The 20,955-nt window shown below is 47.5% G+C and overlaps 1 protein-coding gene across 4 annotated transcripts in view; it reads right to left on the bottom strand.

Annotated features, from left to right (window-relative positions):
• The window catches only part of CHD6 (chromodomain helicase DNA binding protein 6), a 174,744-nt gene that overhangs the window by 72,328 nt on the left and 81,461 nt on the right, over window positions 1–20,955 (bottom strand). For 3 of the 4 annotated variants that reach the window (XM_038750443.1, XM_038750444.1, XM_038750446.1), the window contains exons 6-12: window positions 13,452–13,517; window positions 9,677–9,735; window positions 8,963–9,080; window positions 5,326–5,340; window positions 5,156–5,242; window positions 4,801–4,935; window positions 493–614 (exon numbers count right to left, since the gene is read on the bottom strand). In XM_038750443.1, coding sequence (XP_038606371.1) covers window positions 493–614; window positions 4,801–4,935; window positions 5,156–5,242; window positions 5,326–5,340; window positions 8,963–9,080; window positions 9,677–9,735; window positions 13,452–13,517 — 602 coding nt within the window. The remainder of the gene's footprint in view (window positions 1–492; window positions 615–4,800; window positions 4,936–5,155; window positions 5,243–5,325; window positions 5,341–8,962; window positions 9,081–9,676; window positions 9,736–13,451; window positions 13,518–20,955) is intronic. The other variant, XM_038750445.1, reaches the window with a different exon arrangement.

Below are 20,955 nucleotides of genomic sequence, written 5' to 3'. Positions count from 1 at the left end.
CGACCTGTGACTCCAAAGCCCAGGCTCTTTCCACGGAGCCACGCTGCTTCTCTAAGATCCAGCGCTTAGTACAGTGCTTTGCACATAGTAAGCGCTTAATAAATGCCATCATTATTATTATTATCCTTTCACTGAAGGGATCTTTGTGACCGGCCCTCTACTACGAGGATGTTTTGGACCCCGAAACACATAGGGAATGATCTGTGAGGAGTATGTCGGTTCTCCCAGAGAGCTTTAACCAGACACCCCGGACAGTAGTCCACCTCGGATACGATTTTCAACTTCCAGGTGTGCAAGGCGAAATGGCCAACTATCCAAACTCCACCATGACTCTTCTCTGAGGAGAGAATGGCTGGAACCCCCTTGCTTTGCTGCCACTTCCGACGGCAAGACATGATGAACGCGTTTGCTGCTGGAGGGACTGCTCAAGCCGCCCCCCAGCCACACACACACCACACACCACCACACCGGCCCCCACGGCTGGCTACTCACCTGTTGTACCAGTTGAAGAGCAACCAGTTCATCCCTTCCAGCTGGTACTCTCGGAGCCGGTTGCTGTTCTTGTACTCCCGAGACTTCTCCAGTTTCTGCCACGACTCGGAGGCGGGACGCTCCTGCCGGAGGGAAGCAGAGAGCACCCTGAGTGGAGAGTTACCTCGGCAGACCTGGGTGGGAGGACCAACCTTCAAATGCGCCAAAGAATGGCTCTACCTTGGGGCCCTTCAAGTTAGTATTTGCCCGCCCACACCCTCACATCCTACTTCCCCCACCCCACTACAACCCAACTTCACACTCTTGGTTCCGCTCAAGCTACTAATAATCATGATTCTGGTGCTCGTTAAGCACCAAGCACTGCTCAAAGTGCTGGGGTGGGACACAATCCCTGTCCCATGGTTGGGATCGTGGTCGAAAGTATGTGGGGGTAGGATTTGATCCCCGGTTTACAGATGAGGTAACTGAGGTCCGGAGAAATGAAGTGACTTGCCCATGGTCATAGAGCCGACAAGTGACCGAGCGGGGATTAGAACTTCTGACTCCTGGGCCCGGTTACTTCTACTAGGCCATGCTCCTTCCCAATCTACCCATCAAGCCTCATCCTCTTCTCTCCCGCTTCCAACCTCTTGTTCACACTGTCCTGGAACATCCTCGCCCTCCCCATCCAAGGGACACCACTCTCCCCACCTTCAAGGCCCTTCTGAAACTACATCTCTTTCAGGAGACCTTTCCTGATTACTTTCTTTTCTCCCCAGGCTAATATCATCCCTAAATCCAGCACCCCTGCATTTTAGTACACAACTCACACACCCTTACCTATCACTTAAGCACTAATTTATATACGGATCCCCCATCCCTTCTCCCCCCCTACATGTAAATTACTTTAGTGTCTGTCTCAGCATCTAGATTGGAAGCTCTCTGAAGGCAAGGATCATGTCTACCGATTCTACTGCATGCTCCCATGCACTTGGTATCAATTAATGGTATTTACTGAATGCTTATTGCATATAGAACACTTCAATGATGTTTATCTTGTATCTATTTGTTTATCTTGTATCTATCCCAGCACTTAGTATTGTGCCTGGCACAGAGTAAGTACTTTGCAAATACCATTTAAATGTTTACGAAGCACACACTGTGTGGTAGGCACTGTGCTGAATGCTAGGGCCATCAGATAATAATAATAATAATAATGATGGCATTTGTTAAGCGCTTACTATGAGCAGAGCAACGTTCTAAGCACTGGGGGAGGATATAAGGTGATCAACTTGTCCCACGTGGGGCTCACAGTCTTAATCCCCATTTTACAGATGAGGTAACTGAGGCTCAGAGAAGTGAAGTGACTGGCCCAAGGTCACACAGCAGACGTGTGGCGGAGTCAGGATTCAAACCCATGACCTCTGACTCCAAAGCCCGGGCTCTTTCCACTGAGCCACGCTGCTTCTCTAAGCTGCTTCACTACAGTTGGTACTGTGCTCAGGACACAATAGGACTTCAAAGTGATTGACATTCCTCACCTGATAGTAATTATGAGTCCAAAAGGGAGTCAGACTTTTCAGCCTCCACCTTTCCCCCAGCAAATGATCTTTTCCCTCCACGTGTCTCTCGTTTTAGCAAGTCAATGGTCCATTTTTTCTTCCCCCTTTGCTTCTGGGGGCAGAAACTACCCCGCCTGCTTTGGGTTTCTGAATGTGTACAGTATTTAAAAGTAATATTGAGTACGCTGGGGAGATGAACACTGAGTCTGCTAGTAGGTCACTCGGGCTTTCTGTGCCTCACCAAAATACAGTCTTTTTCCGAGTACAAGCATTCGTTTAAGAATATTGAAGGTTTTTAGATTCTACAGGTCCATTCGAACAAATGATAGTAAATCCATTTAGTTTGATTCCTGTTCCTGTGGTTCTGAAGAATTAGCTTCTAAAGATTCCCTCCTCCGTGACCCCTTAATACTTTCATACACTGATCTGCCAACTCATTTTTATATTCCCACTTTATGTAATAACTCTAATAATAAAAACTGTGTTATCTGTTAAACACTCTGCGCTATCCTGTCCTACCCATTAGAGTAGACTAAAGTCTATCAGGTCAGACAACGTCCCTGACCCACACGGGGCTCACAGAACAGATACTGAACTCCCATTTTAGACAGGGAAACCGAGGCCCAGACAAGTCAAATGACTTTCCCAAGGTCACACACCAGACAAGCGGCAGAGTCGGGATTAGAACCCCGGTCCTCTGACTCTCGGGCCCAAACGGGATGAGCGATGACATGCTAATGAACAGTCTAAGCTCTTCCCAAGCCACTGCAGCCAATGGAAATGAGGAGGACCCATCTGGGAGACAAGAAAATGGGTCCAGGAGCCGCTCGGTGGTTCTGGGACTGGGATAAAGTGAGCTTCAGACACTCTCCAATCTAACAGACCTACTGGGCAAAGCAGAGGAACTACTTCCCCAGAGATCCCTTCGTTCTCTGCCAGTCCTGGATGGAGTTCGTACTTACATCATTTTCCCCACGCACTGACGACACTGCTTTCTTTCCTTTCGTCCACATACCTCCTGCAACTCCTCCCCTTCATTCTGTGACGTGACCCCCGATATTCTGACTTTCGGAGCATGCTTTCACTCCCTCTGCGGCTCCTTTCCCTGGCCTAAACGTTCTGCAGCTCCTAATAGTTCCTCCTGCATGCCCCTTCCTTTTCCGGAGTTTTCAGATATCACACCTTGACTAGCCCTGAGACCAAATGGAAACTTTAGCCTAGGCAAAGCGGGATGGCGGGCCAGAGAAGTGCTGCACGCTGTAAAAGCAAACGGCCTAGAGAAGCAGCGTGGCCTAGATGGAAAGATCCCCCGGCCCGGGAGTCCGAGGACCTGGGTTTTGATCCCGGCTCCGCCGCTTCTCTGCTGTGTGACCCTGGACGGGTCGCTTCGCTTCTCTGGGCCTCAGTTCCCTCGTCTGCAAAACGGGCATTCGACAGTCGAGACAGACGAGATCGAGCTACAGTGAGCAAGCTGACGTTAGAGGAGCCATGGAGGGTGTCAAGGAGAATGCTAGGGACTGGCAGATAGATTTCCATCAATCAATCATATTTAGTGAGTGCTTACTGTGTGCAGAGGATTGGACAGAGTGCTTGGAGTATTTAGGGGTCATTTAACATAAAACAGGACTGTGCATCACTGAAAATGGCAAGATCTTCACTTCCACAGGCTCTCCCAACACCCAGGGAAAACGATCGCCTCGCTGCAGATCATCGGCGCTTAGAACAGTGCTTTGCACATAGTAAGCGCTTAATAAATGCCATCATCATCATAAGCAGGAAAAATGTCAGGCGCTTGAGGTGGAGGTCTACGCTCTATTTGCCGAATCCCACAAATGCCCTTTCTCTGTAACGAGCAAAAAAAGATAGGGCTTAAGTGAAAGAGAATCAATCAATCGTATTTATTGAGCGCTTACTGTGTGCAGAGCACTGTATTAAGAGCTTGGGAAGTACAAGTTGGCAACATATAGAGACAGTCCCTACCCAACAGTGGGCTCACAGTCTAGTAGAGAAGGGTCTTTTAGGTTTGGCTCTGTTGTAATGTACCCTCCCAAGCACTTAGTAAACTGCTCTGCACAAAGGGAGCGCTCAATACATATCACTGGTTGATGGATTGGCATGGTGAAAGTCCAGGCATCCGGGCAGTAGGCTCTAAGGCAGTACAGAGCAGCAACAGCAGTAGTAGTAGTAATCGTACACAAAAGCTGTCTCAGAGAAGGCATCACACACATCCACGCTACTCACAACGAACTCAGTCAACTACACCAAAATGTGGCCCATTGTGGGTATCCTAGGGAAGATCGCCAACTGAGCTCATTGATCAGGATGGGAATACCACTGATTCACTGACATTGATATTATTAATAATAATGGTACCTGCTAAGCTCCAAGTGCTGGGATACTAAGTGATAGGAGATAATCAGGTTGGACTCGGGCCCTGTCAAATCCTAAATAGGAAGACAAAGGGGTATAGAACCCCCTTTCCATTCTGTTCTCTGAGGAACAGAGAAGTTAAGCGACTTGCCCAAGGTCACACAGCAGGAAAGCGGCCGGGATGGAATCAGAACCTCCCAAGCCTGTGCTCTTCCCGCTAGGCCACACGGAGAAGCGTACCGGGTAGGAGACCCCAGAGTCGGCAGGCAGGCCCGAGGAACGTTAAGAAAACGTCCGGCTGCCCGGCGTTATCTTGATCGTGAAGTTCCCGTGCCCACTGCAGCCCAACTTCACAGAACAAACAATACGCAAGCAAACACCAAAGTCACATTATTACCACGTGCTTAATCTCTGGGAGGATTTGTAGGGACTCAAATTCTTTCACTTTCACGGGGTCCACGTCTTCTTCCAGCTCCCAGGTGCTTTCTTCGTAAGGCAGCGAGCACCACTTCACGAGGTAATGCGTCACCTCCTGCCGGGGATTTTAGGAGAGGAGAAAAGGAGAGGCCGTGTCACTCTGAGCGACTGCACAGAGGCCTGGGAAGCTCTGGCGATCAGACAGCAGACGTTGGCCACGTGTGAAGAACCCACTGGGCCAAGGGACGTTGAAACGCCAATGTATCACAAAGGACAAGTGGAACCACACGAGCAAGAGACGCAAGCAAACAAAGTGAGTTGGAAAAGGAACTGACCTCCCCCGTATCTGAGTCCTTCGTGTGGGCCACTTCCAAGATCCGATCCACTTCCACGTAGTCTGGATTGAACAAATCTTCATCAGGCTAATGCAAGCAGAGGAGGGGAGTTAAAAGAATGCCCCCTCCCCTTATGCCCCACACCCAGTCTTTCTTTATCTTCCAAATACCTTCGGGCTCCGACTCTACCGAAAAGGATGGAAAAACAAAACAAAACAAAAAAACAAACAATAAAAAAGGGTCCACCGGTGTGCACTGATGATAGTTTCAGAAATGAAATACAGGCTTTTCTCTTTCCATCACCTCTTTCCCTCCCCCATTCTGTCTCTCTTTTTTTCTCTCCTTTCTCTCTCTCTCTCTCTGTCTAGGAAGATTCCCTATTTCCACACCTATCCTTTTACCTTCAAATTACTACAGGTCTCTTCAGCCCGTTGTCTACCTGCACACTTTATCAATAGTATTTACTGAGTGCTTGCTATGTACAGCATGCTGTACTAAATGCTTGGGAAAGTACAACAGAATTAACAGAAAGGTTCCCTGGCCCTAACAAACTTAAAGTGTAAACATTTAAGTACACATTTTACAGATGGGAAGAGTCCAGAATTTCCTAGTGGTTCTTCTTGTTCTTCATGCCCACTATTTCACTTCTGGATTTCCCAGTTCCTCCCTTAAACCCTCTTTCATAAACACTGTTACTTTCCATTAGTTAACCTCTGAAGGTGGAAGAAGAGGTTCTTTTATTTTTTAGGATCAAAGCGTTCAAGAAAAGAATTGTATAGAATTACACAACTGATCACTGACTGTAGCATCCTAATGGACGGCCTTCACCAGCCAGTACTGGTAGTGGTGTTGGGGTGTCTGTCTCTGTCTCTGAGAGACAGGGACATCTATTTTAGTAGTTAATATATAAGTGATCAGGGGAATCAGAGAAAATATTGTATCAGGAGAAAAGAAAATGGGAGAGGAAGAGAAAAGGAAGGGAGGGGAAAGGGGGGGGGAAAGGGAGTTTCTCCAACTGGATTATTCCTTTCCTACGAAACGAAATTCTCCCAAGGCTATATTTCTGGGGAACAAGTCCCTTCCCTAGAACAAAATTCCACTCCCTTTGGCAGCTTCTCTTCTTTATTTGACATTCAAAATTCTTCCCCCATACATATACACACTCAGCCACACTCTTCCACCAACAAGAGATTCTGGAGTTTCTAAGGAATTCTTCCAAACTCTAAAGCTATAAAGGACTGGAGTGCTCTGCACACAGTAAGCGCTCAATAAATACGATTGATTGATTAACTGGAGGAGGGAAGGAGATAGATGGAGAGTGGAGGGGGGGGAGAGAGAGAGGGAGAGAGAGAGAGAGATAGCATACATAGTTTTCACCCAGATATACTTCTAGTATGCCATGACAATTTCATCTCAGGAATTGAGCGCTTAGTACAGTGCTCTGCACACAGTAAGTGCTCAATAAATACGACTGAATGAAATGAATGAATCTCAGAAACAATTTCTATCTCAGGGAAACATTTTCTCTTGCTGACTATTCCTTGCCCTCCTCAAATTTCGCTTCCGCCCCCTTCGCTCCATGGACCTCTCTAAGGACACTAATGACTTTCTTCCTGCCGAATCCTCCACCATTCGTATTTACCGAGTGCTTGCTGTGTGCAGAGCTTGTACTAAGTGCTTGGGAGAGTACAATATAACAGAGCTGGTAGACACATTCCTTGCCCACAAGGAACTTACGGTCTAGAGGGGGAGGCAGACATTAAAATGAATTACAGATATGTACCAAAGGGCTGCGGAGCTGAAGGTGGAGTGAATATCAAGTTCGTAAAGGGCGCGAATTCGAGCGTCAGGGTGATGTTGAAGGGAGAGGGCTTAGTCGGGGAAGGACTCTTGGAGGAGATGTGCCGTTAATAAGGCTTTGAAAGTGGTCTGGCAAAACTGAAGGTGGAGGGAGTACCAGGCCAGAGGGAGGATGTGAGAAAGGGGGGCGGGGGAGGCGACTACCACACAGTAAGCACTTAACAAGGACCATTATTATTTTTATTATTATTACTACATAACAGGGACTGTTCTAAGCGCTGGGGTGGATCCAAGCAAATCGGGTTGGACACAGTCCCTGTCCCCTGTGGGGCTCACAGTCTCAATCCCCATTTTACAGGTGAGGTAACTGAGGCCCAGAGAAGTGAAGTGACTCGCTCGAGGCCACACAGCAGGCAAGTGAAGGGTCCGGGAGTAGAACCCATGAACCTTCCCTGCTTTTAGAAGAGCTATTTGTGCATTGCAAGAGTCTAATGAACCTAACTGGCAACTGTTCTTAGGGCCCACAGTTCAAACTCAGGCAACGCTTCACTCTATCAATCAATCAATCAATCGTATTTATTGAGCGCTTACTGTGTGCAGAGCACTGTACTAAGCGCTTGGGAAGTACAAGCTGGCAACATATAGCGACAGTCCCTACCCAACAGTGGGCTCACAGTCTAGAAGGGGGAGACAGAGAACAAAAACAAACATACTAACAAAATACAACAGAATAGATAGGTACAAGTAAAATGAATAAATAAATAGAGTAATAAATACCCATGAACCTCAAAGGAAGCAAATTTTTGGCTCCCGGGGCAGCTTTTCCCATCTCCGCTTGCCCTCCACCCGGTAATCCCAGTTCCAGGGTAGTGACCCCCGAATCCAAGGAAGGGAATGTGTGTCTCTTTATTGTTATATTGTACTCTCCCAAGCGCTTAGTACGCTGTTTTGCGCACGGTAAGTGCTCAATAAATACAACTGAATGAACGACGCACTCCTTTCTCCTACAACTCCCCTCCCACAGAGGGGAGCCACTTCATTCCAGTAGGCCTCTCAAACACTAAGCGCTTGTGTGGCTCACTGGAAAGAGCCCGGGCTTTGGAGTCGGGGGTCGTGGGTTAAAATTCCGGCTCCGCCAATTAGCTGTGTGACTTTGGGCAAGTCACTTAACTTCTCTGGGCCTCAGTTCCCTCATCTGTAAAATGGGGATTAAGACTATGAGCCCCACGTGGGACAACCTTATCACTTTGTAACCTCCCCAGCGCTTAGAACAGTGCTTTGCACATAGTAAGCGCTTAATAAATGCCATCATTATTATTATTATTATTTAACTCTTCCAAGCACTTGGTACAGTGCTCGGCACACAGTAAGCGTTCAATAAATGCCCCTGATTGATAGATGCGCCCCTGCCACATTCACACACTTCCATTTCCCCCTTGGGTAACTTCACTGGCTTAGAGATAATTTCATTTTACACTGTTTCATTTGAATTGTCCCTAAAAATCAACTGATCACTTCTACTGAGCGCCTTACTGCGTGCAGAGCACTGTACTGAGCCTTTGGAAATAGGCGACAGGACCCCCGATTAACAACCTGAAAAAAACGGATACCCTTCGGATGAAATCCGAGAGCAACCGATTGCATTCTCAGTTCCAGACCAGTCAGTTACGGGGATAACGGGGAGTCTCCCTGATGTTAAAATGTCAGTACGGGTCTTTCCAACTCTGGCGCTCAGAACATTGACCAGATCTCTGTGCCGACTATGCTCCAAATTCCTCTCTCATCCACAGCCCTCTCCCCCACCCAGTCTCCACAGCTGATCGCTCTTCCCCTGCGGTAATCAGGGCCGATCACGCTTGCAAGCCTATGTGGTCAGCAATCTGGCAGGAGCCCTGGACTTGCCTAGGACCTTCGCTCGGATTAGCAAACCCCATCTGACCTTCAAAACTGGCCCGGCTCCTCCAAAGCTACGGCAGAAAGGAGGCCAAATGATCAACGCTATTTTACCTCGGTAAAAATGTGCTTCATCTGGGCTTGTTTGTTCCTGAAGCGTTTTATCTTCTGGGAGATGCGGGGGTCTTTCTCCAACTCTTCCAGTGTCGCCCATTTGCAATGCAAGTAGGAACTGCAGAAGACATAGAGATTTTTGTTTTGTTTTTTTTAATCAGTGAACCTGCGGAACGGGTAAGAACGCGCCTTCTTTTTTAATAGTAACAGAATGGGGCTGGACGTTTCTATCAAAGCCAGCTTGGTTGGTTTGGATTGTGGGTGTGATTAGCGTTTGGTTACTGGGGCCAAGAATCAGTCCAGCAACCACAGTTTCGCTGTTCTTCAAGCACCTGCTCAAGGAATTGGGCTTTGATGAGCCTTGCCTTTACAGGGAAGGAAAAGTAGAAGATGGATCCTAGCAGGGATTCCCCTACGGATCAATTTCTGGCAGGGGAGGGGGGAAGAGAAAGGAGAAAGAAGACAACAGAGGAAGTAAGGGGAAAATAAATGATAAAGACGGAGGGCAAAAAGAAGAGATTTACTACCCCTGCAGTAAATGAAGCTCTAGAGGAAATACTGGACACACCAGAGATGAGTCAGTGACACCCGATTTCAACCTCCCACCTTGGTTTACAGGCCCGAGAAAGGAGGAGGAAGAAGAGAGCATGGTCTTAAAGGCCCAAATCCACTGAATAAGTTAAAATAAGTTAAAGCTGCAAAGTATACACTTACAAATTCCTGTATTTCACGTAGAACAGTTCCATGTCGAAGGGGAGCCCACCGGGGTGAACCTGGAACCAACAGCAAGCAGATTAACAATCCTGTTCCCGTGGTGTAGGCGGATCCAGGCAGGTGGAACTCTTGAACTACTGGATTTACATGGTTTCAGTAGGTATTGTGACAGAAAGTTTCCCTGCCTCCCGCCTTCTGGTTTCTAATAGCTCCAGACAAAATTTACTGCAGGTCCGATCACTGTGTTGTCCGTTGGCTGGGCCACGAGCCGATGGGAGTTTGCACCGTTAAGCGGCCACTGGGTCCGCAGACTGGCACGTGCCCGAGACACAGCACCAAAACTAAGTCCGAGAACCGGAGCCGGAAATGCTTCCAAACACCTCCAAGTTAGTGTTCTGGAAAACGTGGTATAAGGTGGGATTCCCCGCTGTTGCACTGTAACCATCAACTCCCTGAACTGTATTCCAGGCTCCAGGCTCCTTCAATGGGAGGCCCAGGCCACCCAGAAATATTTTTTTCATTCAATCGTATTTACTGAGCTCTTACTGCGTGCAGAGCACTGTACTGTTCAGCGCTTAGAACAGTGCTTTGCACATAGTAAGCGCTTAACAAATGCTATCATTATTATTATTGCTAAGCACTTGGGAGAGTGGAATACAGAAATATACAAAAACACAGAAACATTACCTGCCCAGGGTGAGCTCATTTTTTTCATTCAATCATATTTACTGAGCTCTTACTGCGTGCACAGCACTGTACTGTTCAGCGCTTAGAACAGTGCTTTGCACATAGTAAGCACTTAAATGCTATCATTATTATTATTACTAAGCACTTGGGAGAGTGGAATACAGAAATATAAAAAAACACATAAACATTCCCTGCCCACAGTGAGCTTATTTTTTTCATTCAATCGTATTTACTGAGCTCTTACTGCGTGCAGAGCACTGTACTGTTGAGCGCTTAGAACAGTGCTTTGCACATAAGTGCTTAACAAATGCCATCATTATTATTATTACTAAGCACTTGGGAGAGTGGAATACAGAAATATAAAAAAAAAACACAGAAACATTCCTTGCCCACAGTGAGCTTACGGTCTAGAGGGGGGATACAGACACGAATATAAATGTATAAATATAAATGTAGAAGCAGCGTGGCTCAGTGGAAAGAGCACAGGCTTTGGATTCAGAGGTCATGGGTTCGAATCCCGGCTCCACCACAAGTCTGCTGTGTGACCTTGGGCAAGTCACTTAACTTCCCTGAGCCTCAGTTACCTCATCTGTAAAAATGGGGATTAAAACTGTGAGCCCCACATGGGACAACCTGATCACATTGTATCCCCCCCAGCACTTAGAGCAGTGCTTTGCACATAGTAAGCGCTTAACAAATGCCATCATTATTATTATTATTACTATTATTATAAATAAATCAATTACAGATATGCACATAAGTACTATGGGGCTAGGAGGGGGACAAAGGGAGCAAGTTACAGTGAAGCAGAAGGGAGTGGAAGAGGAAATGGCAGGGGGGAGTTGGTCAGGGAAGACCTCCTGGGGAAGATGTGCCTTCAATAAGGCTTTCAAGGCGGGGAGAGTAATTATTTGTCGGATTGGAGGACGTGGGCAAGGGGTCAGGGGTGAGACTGAGAAACAGCGAGAAGGTCAGCACTAGAAGACCAAAGTGGGCGGGCCGGGTTGGAGTGGGAAAGTTGAATTCTAGATCTGCATTGCAGTATCTCGCTCCCTCGGACGGCACTATACTGCCGGCTCACAATCCGTTCATCCACCGTGACCCTGAGACCTTCCTGCAGCCACACTGGCGTTAGTCATTTCCCCTTTGAGAATCCTACACTCGGTCGAGAGGCCAGTCTATAGGCGAGTGGACGTCTATACCAACCAAGAGAGATTACGATGTCCTACTGAGCCACCTGGGCCGAAATTTAAACCCGTTTCCTCCTGGTCCATCCTCTTTGGCTGCCCAGAGGAACTGGACGACATCCTCTTGAATAACCAACTCCTCAGGCTAAGTCATGTTACGTTGTGGGCAGGGAATGTGTCTGTTTATCGCTACACTGTACTCTCCCAAGCGCCTAGTATAGTGCTCTGCACACGGTAAGAGCTCAGAAAATATGACTCAATAAAGTTTATTTCTCCTCCCCAAGAAAAATAACCCCATTTCCTTTAACTCCTCCTCACATTCATTCAATCATATTTATTTAGCGCTTACTGTGTGCAGAGCACTGTACTAAGCGCTTGGGAAGTATAAGTTGGCAACATATAGACGGTCCCTACCCGACAATGGGCTCATATGACCAACTTTCACCTTTTTCATCATTTCTATCCTATTCTCTGAACCCCCTCCAGTTCCTCTCCATTATATTCCCCCTCTAGACTGTGAGCTCATTGTGTGTGGGGAATGAGTCTGTTTGTGGATTGTATTGTACCCTCCCAAGTGCTCAGTACAGTGCTATGCACACAGTAAGCGTTCAATAAATAGGACCCAACGAATGAATGAGTGCACTACAAGAATTGTGACCCAAACTGGCACCATCCTCCAATAAGGGTGACCGATGCCAACCAGACGGGGAGGAATAATAATAATAATGACACATTCCCCGCCTACAACGTACCATGACTTAGTGTGAGGAGTGTGACCTCGGGCGAGTCACTTCACTTCTCCATGCCTCAGTCACCTCGTCTGTTAAAATGAGGATGAAGATTGTGAGCCCCATGTGGGACGGGGACTGTGTCCAACTTATTGATTTTGAATCCACCCCAGGGCTTAGAACAGTGCTTGGCACACAGTTAGCACTTAAGTACCATTATTATTGTAATTAATAACACAAATGGGAAAGACAGTGACCCAGGATGCTAGCGACCTGATTGGCAAGACAACGTTTACAGCTCTAAAGCTGAAAATGGCCAAGGCCGAGCAGGTGGTCTGATCCCAGGCCCCGGGGCGATGACATGTGTTGTCGGGAAACTTTGCTGGGAGAACGGCTGAAAAAACAGGATCTGGACTGAAATCGCCCACCAGCTAAAGTCACGCATAACCGGATGAACGTCTCCTCTACTCCAGATGCAGCTTGGGTCGAGAGAAATACCAATGCAGATCTTTCTGGTCCGGTACAACAGCCAGGACAGTCCAGCAAACCAAAACGGTTCACAGAGCTTAGCTCAGTCTCCGGGATCTTGGCTGAGCAGGTGGTTGCCCCCACATCAGAAAAGCCCACTCCCTGAGGGAGGAGGAGAAGAGCATTTGGCCGGCCTGAGCCTGCTCGTAACCTCGTTCTCTAAAATACAGACAGACATCTGGCCCTCCAGGCCACGTCAGGACGGGTGACATTCCCACCGCACCATTGTCTGCTGATCAGAATGGCCGAGGGGTCTAAGGCATTGCGTTCAGGTCACGGTTTGCCCCGGAGGCGTGGGTTCGAATCCCACTTCTGACATCTCTCTTTCCCCCTCCAGACGGTAAGTTCACTGTGCACAATGGAATGTTTCTGTTTATTCTGGTATTGCGTTCTCCCAAGCGCTCAGTACAGTAAATACAACTGACTGACCGTCTGATCGTCGGCCCCGTTCAATCCTCTGGACCACTGATGAATTTCACTGGGTTCTGGCCGGCGTGGCGTAGTTCTCTCTCCCCTTTCTCAAGGGGGAAAATCAAATACAGTGTGAAGCTCCGGAACTCTTGGAGGGGAAAGGCAGGTAAAGGCCCGGAAACCACATCTCAGCCGGGACCTCGCCGCCCGGATGTTATGGAGGGGACCACTCACCTCCTTCTGGACCATCTTCGATGCCAGGATCTTCTCGATTATATTAGCGTCGTCTTCCGGGGGCTCCTGGAGACGTGGGGAAGGAGGTTACTTACTGCACCAGAGGAAGACCCCAAAGGCGCAATCTCCCCACGCATTCCACGCGCTGGCGTAAGGAGAGAACCATTCCGGGTTGGTGCCCGGTTCTTGGTGGAGGCTGCCTGGCTGCAATGGAAGAGCTCGAGCAGAGGGCACTTGAAACAGAAAAACTAACTCTTGGGCAGCTGGCGGACCCTCCTTTCCTCTCTCCCACCCCTCCTATCAGGAGAAAACTCCCTGGAGCCTGGCATAATCAACTTGCTCACGGGAACCAAAAGTCAAGCCCCTATCCACTTTCCCCTCTCAAACAATCCTGTGGGCCCTCTAAGCACCTCAGATCCAATTTCCCTAGCAATTCCTGAAACTGCTCTCTATATCCCTCTCCCAACTGCCTCCAAGTCAGCCTTAGCCTTCTCCGTATATCGTTACCTTGACCCGGCTCGTGGTGAAGAGGGCTCTCGGGATCCTCAAATCTTCTGAATTCCTACAAAAACACCAAGCCCTTTTTCCCCCCCTTAGGAAGCCCTCTTGATTCCTAACTTGATGCTCTTTGCACATCTATAGTGACAGAGTGTTTACAGTATGGAAGGTGCCACAGGGCTTCCTTGTACTATAGCAAGTCTTGTTTTCTACATACTTCTTCAAGGCCCTTAATCGAGCAGCGGTTTTAGGGGAGGTTTGATGTTCTGGTAAATTTCACCTGTGACGCCCATTTATGAGGAGGACTTTCACATACTGGAAGAATGCCACTCATAAACTTAAATGATATATTATAGATTACTTATTTCTATTAATGGCTGTCTCCTCCTCTAGACTGTAAGCTAGTTATAGGCAGGGAATGTTTCTGCTAATTCTGTTGTACAGCGCTCTGCACATAGTAAGCACATGCTTTGCACATAGTAAGTGCTTAATAAATGCAATCGCAAAAAAATACCACCGAGTGACTGATAATGGACTCATTAATGGTCAAAAATAGAGAAGCAGCGTGGCTCAGTGGACAGAGCCCGGGCTTTGGAGTCAGAGGTCATGGGTTCAAATCCCGGCTCCGCCAACTGTCAGCTGCGTGACTTTGGGCAAGTCACTTAACTTCTCTTAGACTCACGTTCCCTCATCTGTAAAATGGGGATTAAGATGGTGAGCCCCCCGTGGGACAACCTGATCACCTTGTAAACTCCCCAACGCTTAGAACAGTGCTTTGCACATAGTAAGCACTTAATAAATGCCATCATTATTATTATTATCATTATTATTAACAATAGAATCATCACCAACTTTGAGAACTGGTACTTGTAATCCCTACCCCTGCTCTGACTGGATCTGCTCATTCCACAACTGCATCAATCCTTCAAAATACGCTACTGGTGATTTTATTATTTTTTTATGGCATTTGTTGAACATTTATATGTGTCAGACACAGTTCTAAACACTGGGGCAGTTACTAATTAATTATGTCAGGCACAGTCCCCGTCCCGCATGGGGCTCACAGCCTAAGAAGGAGGGGGGACAGGTATCCCCATTTTGCGGTTGAGGAAACCAAGGCACAGAAATGAACTAACTTGCCCAAGGTCTCACAGCCAGCAACTTGTTGGAGTCAGGATTAGAACCCAGGCCCTTCTGACACCCAGACCCGAGCTCTCTCCACTAGGCCATGCTGCTTCTCATGCAGAAGTTCATTTCCTGAATGTTTATTTACCGTTTTTCACTGGAAGAAGTGTGCCCACACAAAGCCAGAGGTGGTAAAGAATATAGCTGGCAACCGAATCGGGATGCTCGACATCATCAGTGGTACTTACTGAGTGCTTATTATGTGCAGAGTCACTTCTCTTGGGCAAGTCGCTTCACTGCTCTGTGCCTCAGTTCCCTCATCTCTAAAATGGGGATTAAGACCGTGAGCCCTATCTGGGACAGGGACTGTGAACAACCCGATTAGCTTGTATCTACCCAGTGCTTAGAACAGTGCCTGGCACATAGTAAACGCTTAATACTATTATTATTATTATTTACTTCGATCTCTAGTGGCGGCCTCCCTCCTCTCCATTCCCGTATTTCTTCTTCTTCTTCTTTCTACTCTCCACTTGGCTGTTCTGCCTCAAACCTCCCCCATCTACAGCTGAGCTCATTTTTCCTTTTAGCCACTGTCTTTCCAGTCTGCCATTCCTACAACCTCAGAAAACTGTTTAACCTGTCTTTCCTTGGGCCCTCTCATCTAGTCTGTCGCTGAATTTGGTCACTTTTTCCTCAGTGAGATCACTGTGGGCAGGGAAAAATGTCTACCAGCTCTTTTACATTGGACTCTCACAAGTGCTTAGTAATAATAATAATGATGGTATTTGTTAAGCACTTACTATGTGCAAAGCACAGTGCTCTCCACGCACAATAAGAACTCAACATATGTGGCTGATTAAAAAACAAAAGTTCTTCCTCTCCATTTCTGCCAGGACAGCTATGTCCAGGCCCGAAGCAACTCGCATCTGGACTACAGTTCCACCTTCCTATCAATCAATCCATGATATTTATTGAGTGCTTACTATGTGTGGAGCACCGTACTAAGCACTTTGGGAGAGTCTGATACAACACAATTAACAGCCACGTTCCCAGCCCATACCGAGTTTATGGTCTAGAGGAAAAATTGTTAAGTGCTTACTAAGTGCCAGGCACTGTACTAAGCGCTGGGGCAGATATAAAGCTAATAATGATCATTAATAACTATGGTACATGCTAAGCACTTTATATGTTTGTACATATTTGTTACTCTATTTTATTTGTACATATCTATTCTATTTTATTTTGTTAATATGTTTGGTTTTTCTCTCAGTCCCTTCTAGACTGTGAGCCCACTGTTGGGTAGGAACCATCTCTCTATGTTGCCAACTTGGACTTCCCAAGCGCTTAGTACAGTGCTCTGCACACAGTAAGCGCTCAATAATTGCGATTGATTACTATTTTCCAAGTTGGGCAGATACTTGGTAGTCAGGTTGGACACAGGCCCTGCCCCACGCGGGGCTCACAGTCTTAATCTCCTTTCTACAGGTCAGGCAACCGAGGCCCAGAGAAGCGAAGTGACTTGCCCAAGGTCACACAGCAGTCAAGCGGTAGAGCCGGGATTAGACCCCGGGTCCTTCTGACGCTCAGGCCCGTGTTCTATCCACTGAGCCACACTGCTTCGCTACACGGTCCAACCTCAGATCTATTTCTAGTCTCCTTACTAGCTCCTCCTGACTGGTCCTGCTCCAAATGGCCACTAGAACCATCCTATTGAGGAGTGATGTAGATAACACCCCTCCTTCTTTCACCAGCACCTCGGAAATCCGGGTCTAGCAAAGGCCATGGGCCGTTCGAATATCCAGGCATTTTTCCTAGCCACTCTCACCTCCTCCGCCGGTGCTCGACACTTCTGTCAGGCCACAGGTTCACTCTGCTCCTCATTCGGTACCCGCGCACAAACCATTCACTCTCTCCGTCTGGAATGGCCTTCCTTGCCTGTTTGCCAAAACTCCCTTCTTTCCTTTCCTTGAAAAGGTCTTCTAAAAATTCCCTATTCCACAGGTGACGCTAATCATTTTTACCTCAAGTGAACCACCCAGGCCCTGGAACCCCTCCACCCCAACAGACTATAAGCTCGTTGTGGGCAGGGAATGTGTCTGGCTCTTGTTGTACTGTACTCTCCCAAGCGCTTAGCACAGTGCTTGGCATACAGTAAGCGCTCCTTACTGAAAACTCACCTCCTCCAGGAGGCCTTCCCAGACTGAGCCCCCTTTTCCTCTGCTCCTCCTCCTTTCCCTATCGCCCCATTCATTCATTCATTCAATCGCATTTACTGAGCGCTTACTGTGTGCAGAGCACTGTACTAAGCGCTTGGGAAGTACAAGTGGGCAACATATAGAGACGGTCCCTACCCAACAGTGGGCTCACAGTCTAGAAGGGGGAGACAGACAACAAAACAAAACACATTAACAAAATAAAATAAATAGAACACGTACAAATAAAATAGAGTAAGTACAAGTTGGCAACATATTAGAGACGGTCCCTACCCAACAGTGGGCTCACAGTCTAGAAGTCTAGCCCCAATTCCCTCTCTCTGCTCTACCCTCCTCCCTGCCCCACAGCATTTGTGTATATCTGTACGTATTATTCTATTTATTTTATTAATGGTGTGTATATATCTATATATTTATTCATTTCTTTTGAAGCTATTGTTGTCTGTCTACTTGTTTTGTTGACTCTCTCCCCGCTTCTAGACTGTGAGCCCGTTGTTGGGTAAGAACTGTCTCTATCTGTTGCCAAATTGTACTTTCCAAGGGCTTACAGTGCTCTGCACACAGTAATCAATCAATTGTATTTATTGAGCGCTTACTGTGTGCAGAGCACTGTACTAAGCACTTGGGAAGTACAAGGAAGTACACAGTAAGTGCTCAATAAATATGACAACGAATGAATACGACTGAAAGAATGAATGTTTACTGTTGTACTGTACTCTTTCGAGTGCTTAGTACAATGCTTGGCACGCTGTACGTGCTCAATAAATAAGCTTGAATGAACCCTTCATGAGAAGCAGCGTGGCTCAGTGGAAAGAGCCCGGGCTTTGGAGTCAGAGGTCATGGGTTCAAATTCCGGCTCCGCCAACTGTCAGCTGTGTGACTTTGGGCAAGTCACTTCACTTCTCTGTGCCTCAGTTACCTCATCAGTAAAATGGGGATTAAAACTGTGAGCCCCCCGTGGGACAACCTGATCACCCTGTAACCTCCCCAGCGCTCAGAAGTGATTTGCACACAGTAAGCCCTTAACAAATACTATCGTTATTATTATTATTATTATTGTTCCGGTTTATTTCATGACACCAGGGACTGAGGGGAGAGTGAGAGGCGCAATATTAAAATGCAAATATTAAATGACAGGCTCCTGCAGCCAAAACGAGCGTGGGGGAGGGTCAAGAACGGAGACAATTCATTGCCAGTGACCCTTGGTTGCATTTTTATTCTACCCTGCTGAAAGCAACTGCAGCGACTGAGTTGCCAAGCCCTAAGGTCCTCCCGGGGACGCGCTAAGGAAGTGTGAGCACCTGCTAAACGGGGAAGAGGAGCAAACTAAAATTACGCTCCTGTTCAGAACGTCTGGGTATGTGTGTACACTCACGGGCACCGTACACAGATATAAACTCACACGGCTTGCCAGTGAAATTTCCGAACAGCCATCTGGTTTCGCTTGCTCAGAATTTTCTCAAAAAACACGCTTCTGAGTTGGAGAGTTCTGGGAGCCCCGATATGGGATCGGTGGAATATCTGAGTTTGATCTGTTCACTCCTACCTCAACCCTACTTTCCCCCCTCTAGATTTTTTAACAAGTTTCCCTGAGGGGATTAAGCGTTACAGTCGTATTTATTAAGCACTTACTGTGTGCAGACCACTGTACTAAGCGCTTGGGAGATCTTGTCCATCTCGCCATCGCTCCCTCCTCATATCTTCTCTATATGTTGCCAACTTGTACTTCCCAAGAGCTTAGTACAGTGCTCTGCACACAGTAAGCGCTCAATAAATATGATTGATGATGATGATCTGACAGGCAATCTATTTCTTTTCGAGTACAGGTAAGGTCAATTTTCCAAGCGTGTCCCTTGTGTTCTGTTTCACAAGAGAGACCGGAAGGTGCTGTGTAGGAACAGGGGATCTTTTGGGGGAAAATACAAATCTATCGATTGTAGTCATTTCTTGAGCCCTTCCTGTGGGCAGGACACTGAACTAAGCACTTAGGAGAGTACAATATGACAGAGTCGGACACATTCCCTGACCACAACAAGCTTACGGTCGTCTCCCCCTTCTAGACTGTGAGCCCGCTGTTGGGTAGGGACCGTCTCTATGTGTTGCCAACTTGGGCTTCCCAAGCGCTTAGTACAGTGCTCTGCACACAGTAGGCGCTCAATAAATACGACCATCTGTTAATGCTGAAGGGAGGGAATGGAGCAGCTTCAGGGCATCCGACAAGGAGGAGGGAGAACCAATCTGCCTCTTTTTGGGGTGTATGCGCCCGCTGGCTTGGCCCCCCGGGAATATTGCTTAGGAAGCATCTATTTGGGCCAGGGGGGGAACGGTCAAAGTGGCCCGATCAGCACAGATGCCAACAGGAAGGTGCAGATGCCTAAAGGCAGGTTTCTAATTCAGACAAACATCTGGAAGAGGGGAAAAAAAAGAAATTACACAGGACTAGCATATGGGAGACACACATGTCCTTTCCTATTCCACGCAGAGAAGCAGTGTGGCCTAGCAGATAGTGCACGGGCTTGGGAGTTAATAATAATAATAATGATGGTACTTGTTAAGCGCTTACTATGTGCCAAGCACTGTTCTAAGCGCTGGGGGGATACAAGGTGATCAGGTTGTCCCACGTGGGGCTCACAGTCTTCATCCCCGTTTTACAGACGAGGGAACTGAGGCCCGGAGAAGTGAAGTGACTTGCCCAAAGTCACACAGCTGACAAGTGGTGGAGCTGGGATTTGAACCCATGACCTCTGACTCCAAAGCCCGGGCTCTATCCATTGAGCCAGGCTGCTTCGGAGTTAGAGGGACCTGGGTTCTAATCCGGACTCTGCCACTTGTCTGCTGTGTGTGACCTTGGGAAAGTCACTGCGTTTCTCCGTGCTTCAGTTCCCTCATCTGTCAAAGGGGGATTAAGACTGTGAGCCCCATGTGGGACAGGGACTGTGTCCAACCTCTTTAGCCTCTATCTCTCCCGGCGCTTAGTACAGTGCAGGGCACACAGTACGCGCTTAACAAGTACCATTTAAACAAACAACAACCAAAACACCCTGAATTCCGATAGTTCTCAGGGCCCATTTCCGGGATCTAAAAGGTGACTCTTCCCGATGTCCTGGGAAGAGATGACTGGCTACTTGGATTAGTGTCTGTCTCCCCTTCTAGACTGTAAGCCCGTTGTGGGCAGGGAATGTGTCTGCTACATACCGTACTCTCCCAAGCGCTTAGCACAGTGCCCTGCACAAAGTAAGAAATCAATAAATACAACTGTCTGGCTGAAAAGAAGAGACTGAGCCAAAGATTTTGATGAACCAAAGTGAATTTCCTGGGTCCAGGGGGAAGGCGGAGGCTGATTCTAATGCCTGAACTCTTCTGCCTGCTTAGACCTGAATTACTTTCTAATTTATTCAATCATATTTATTGATTGAATGACTGTGAGCCCACTGTTGGGTAGGGACCGCCCCTATACGTTGCCAACTTGTACTTCCCAAGCGCTTAGTACAGTGCTCGGCACACAGTAAGCGCTCAATAAATACGATTGAATGAATATTGAGCGCTTACTGTGTGCAGAGTAATTCAATCATATTTACTGAGCGCTTACTGTGTGCAGAGCACTGTACTAAGCGCTTATGCCCCTCTAAACTGAAAGCTCATTGGAGGTGGGGAACACATCTACCGAC

This window comes from Tachyglossus aculeatus, chromosome 8, assembly GCF_015852505.1.
Source record: "Tachyglossus aculeatus isolate mTacAcu1 chromosome 8, mTacAcu1.pri, whole genome shotgun sequence".
NCBI classification, from domain to species: domain Eukaryota; kingdom Metazoa; phylum Chordata; class Mammalia; order Monotremata; family Tachyglossidae; genus Tachyglossus; species Tachyglossus aculeatus.
The sequence above is the reverse complement of the archived record's forward strand: the minus strand, read 5'-3'. Positions and strand labels throughout refer to the sequence as shown.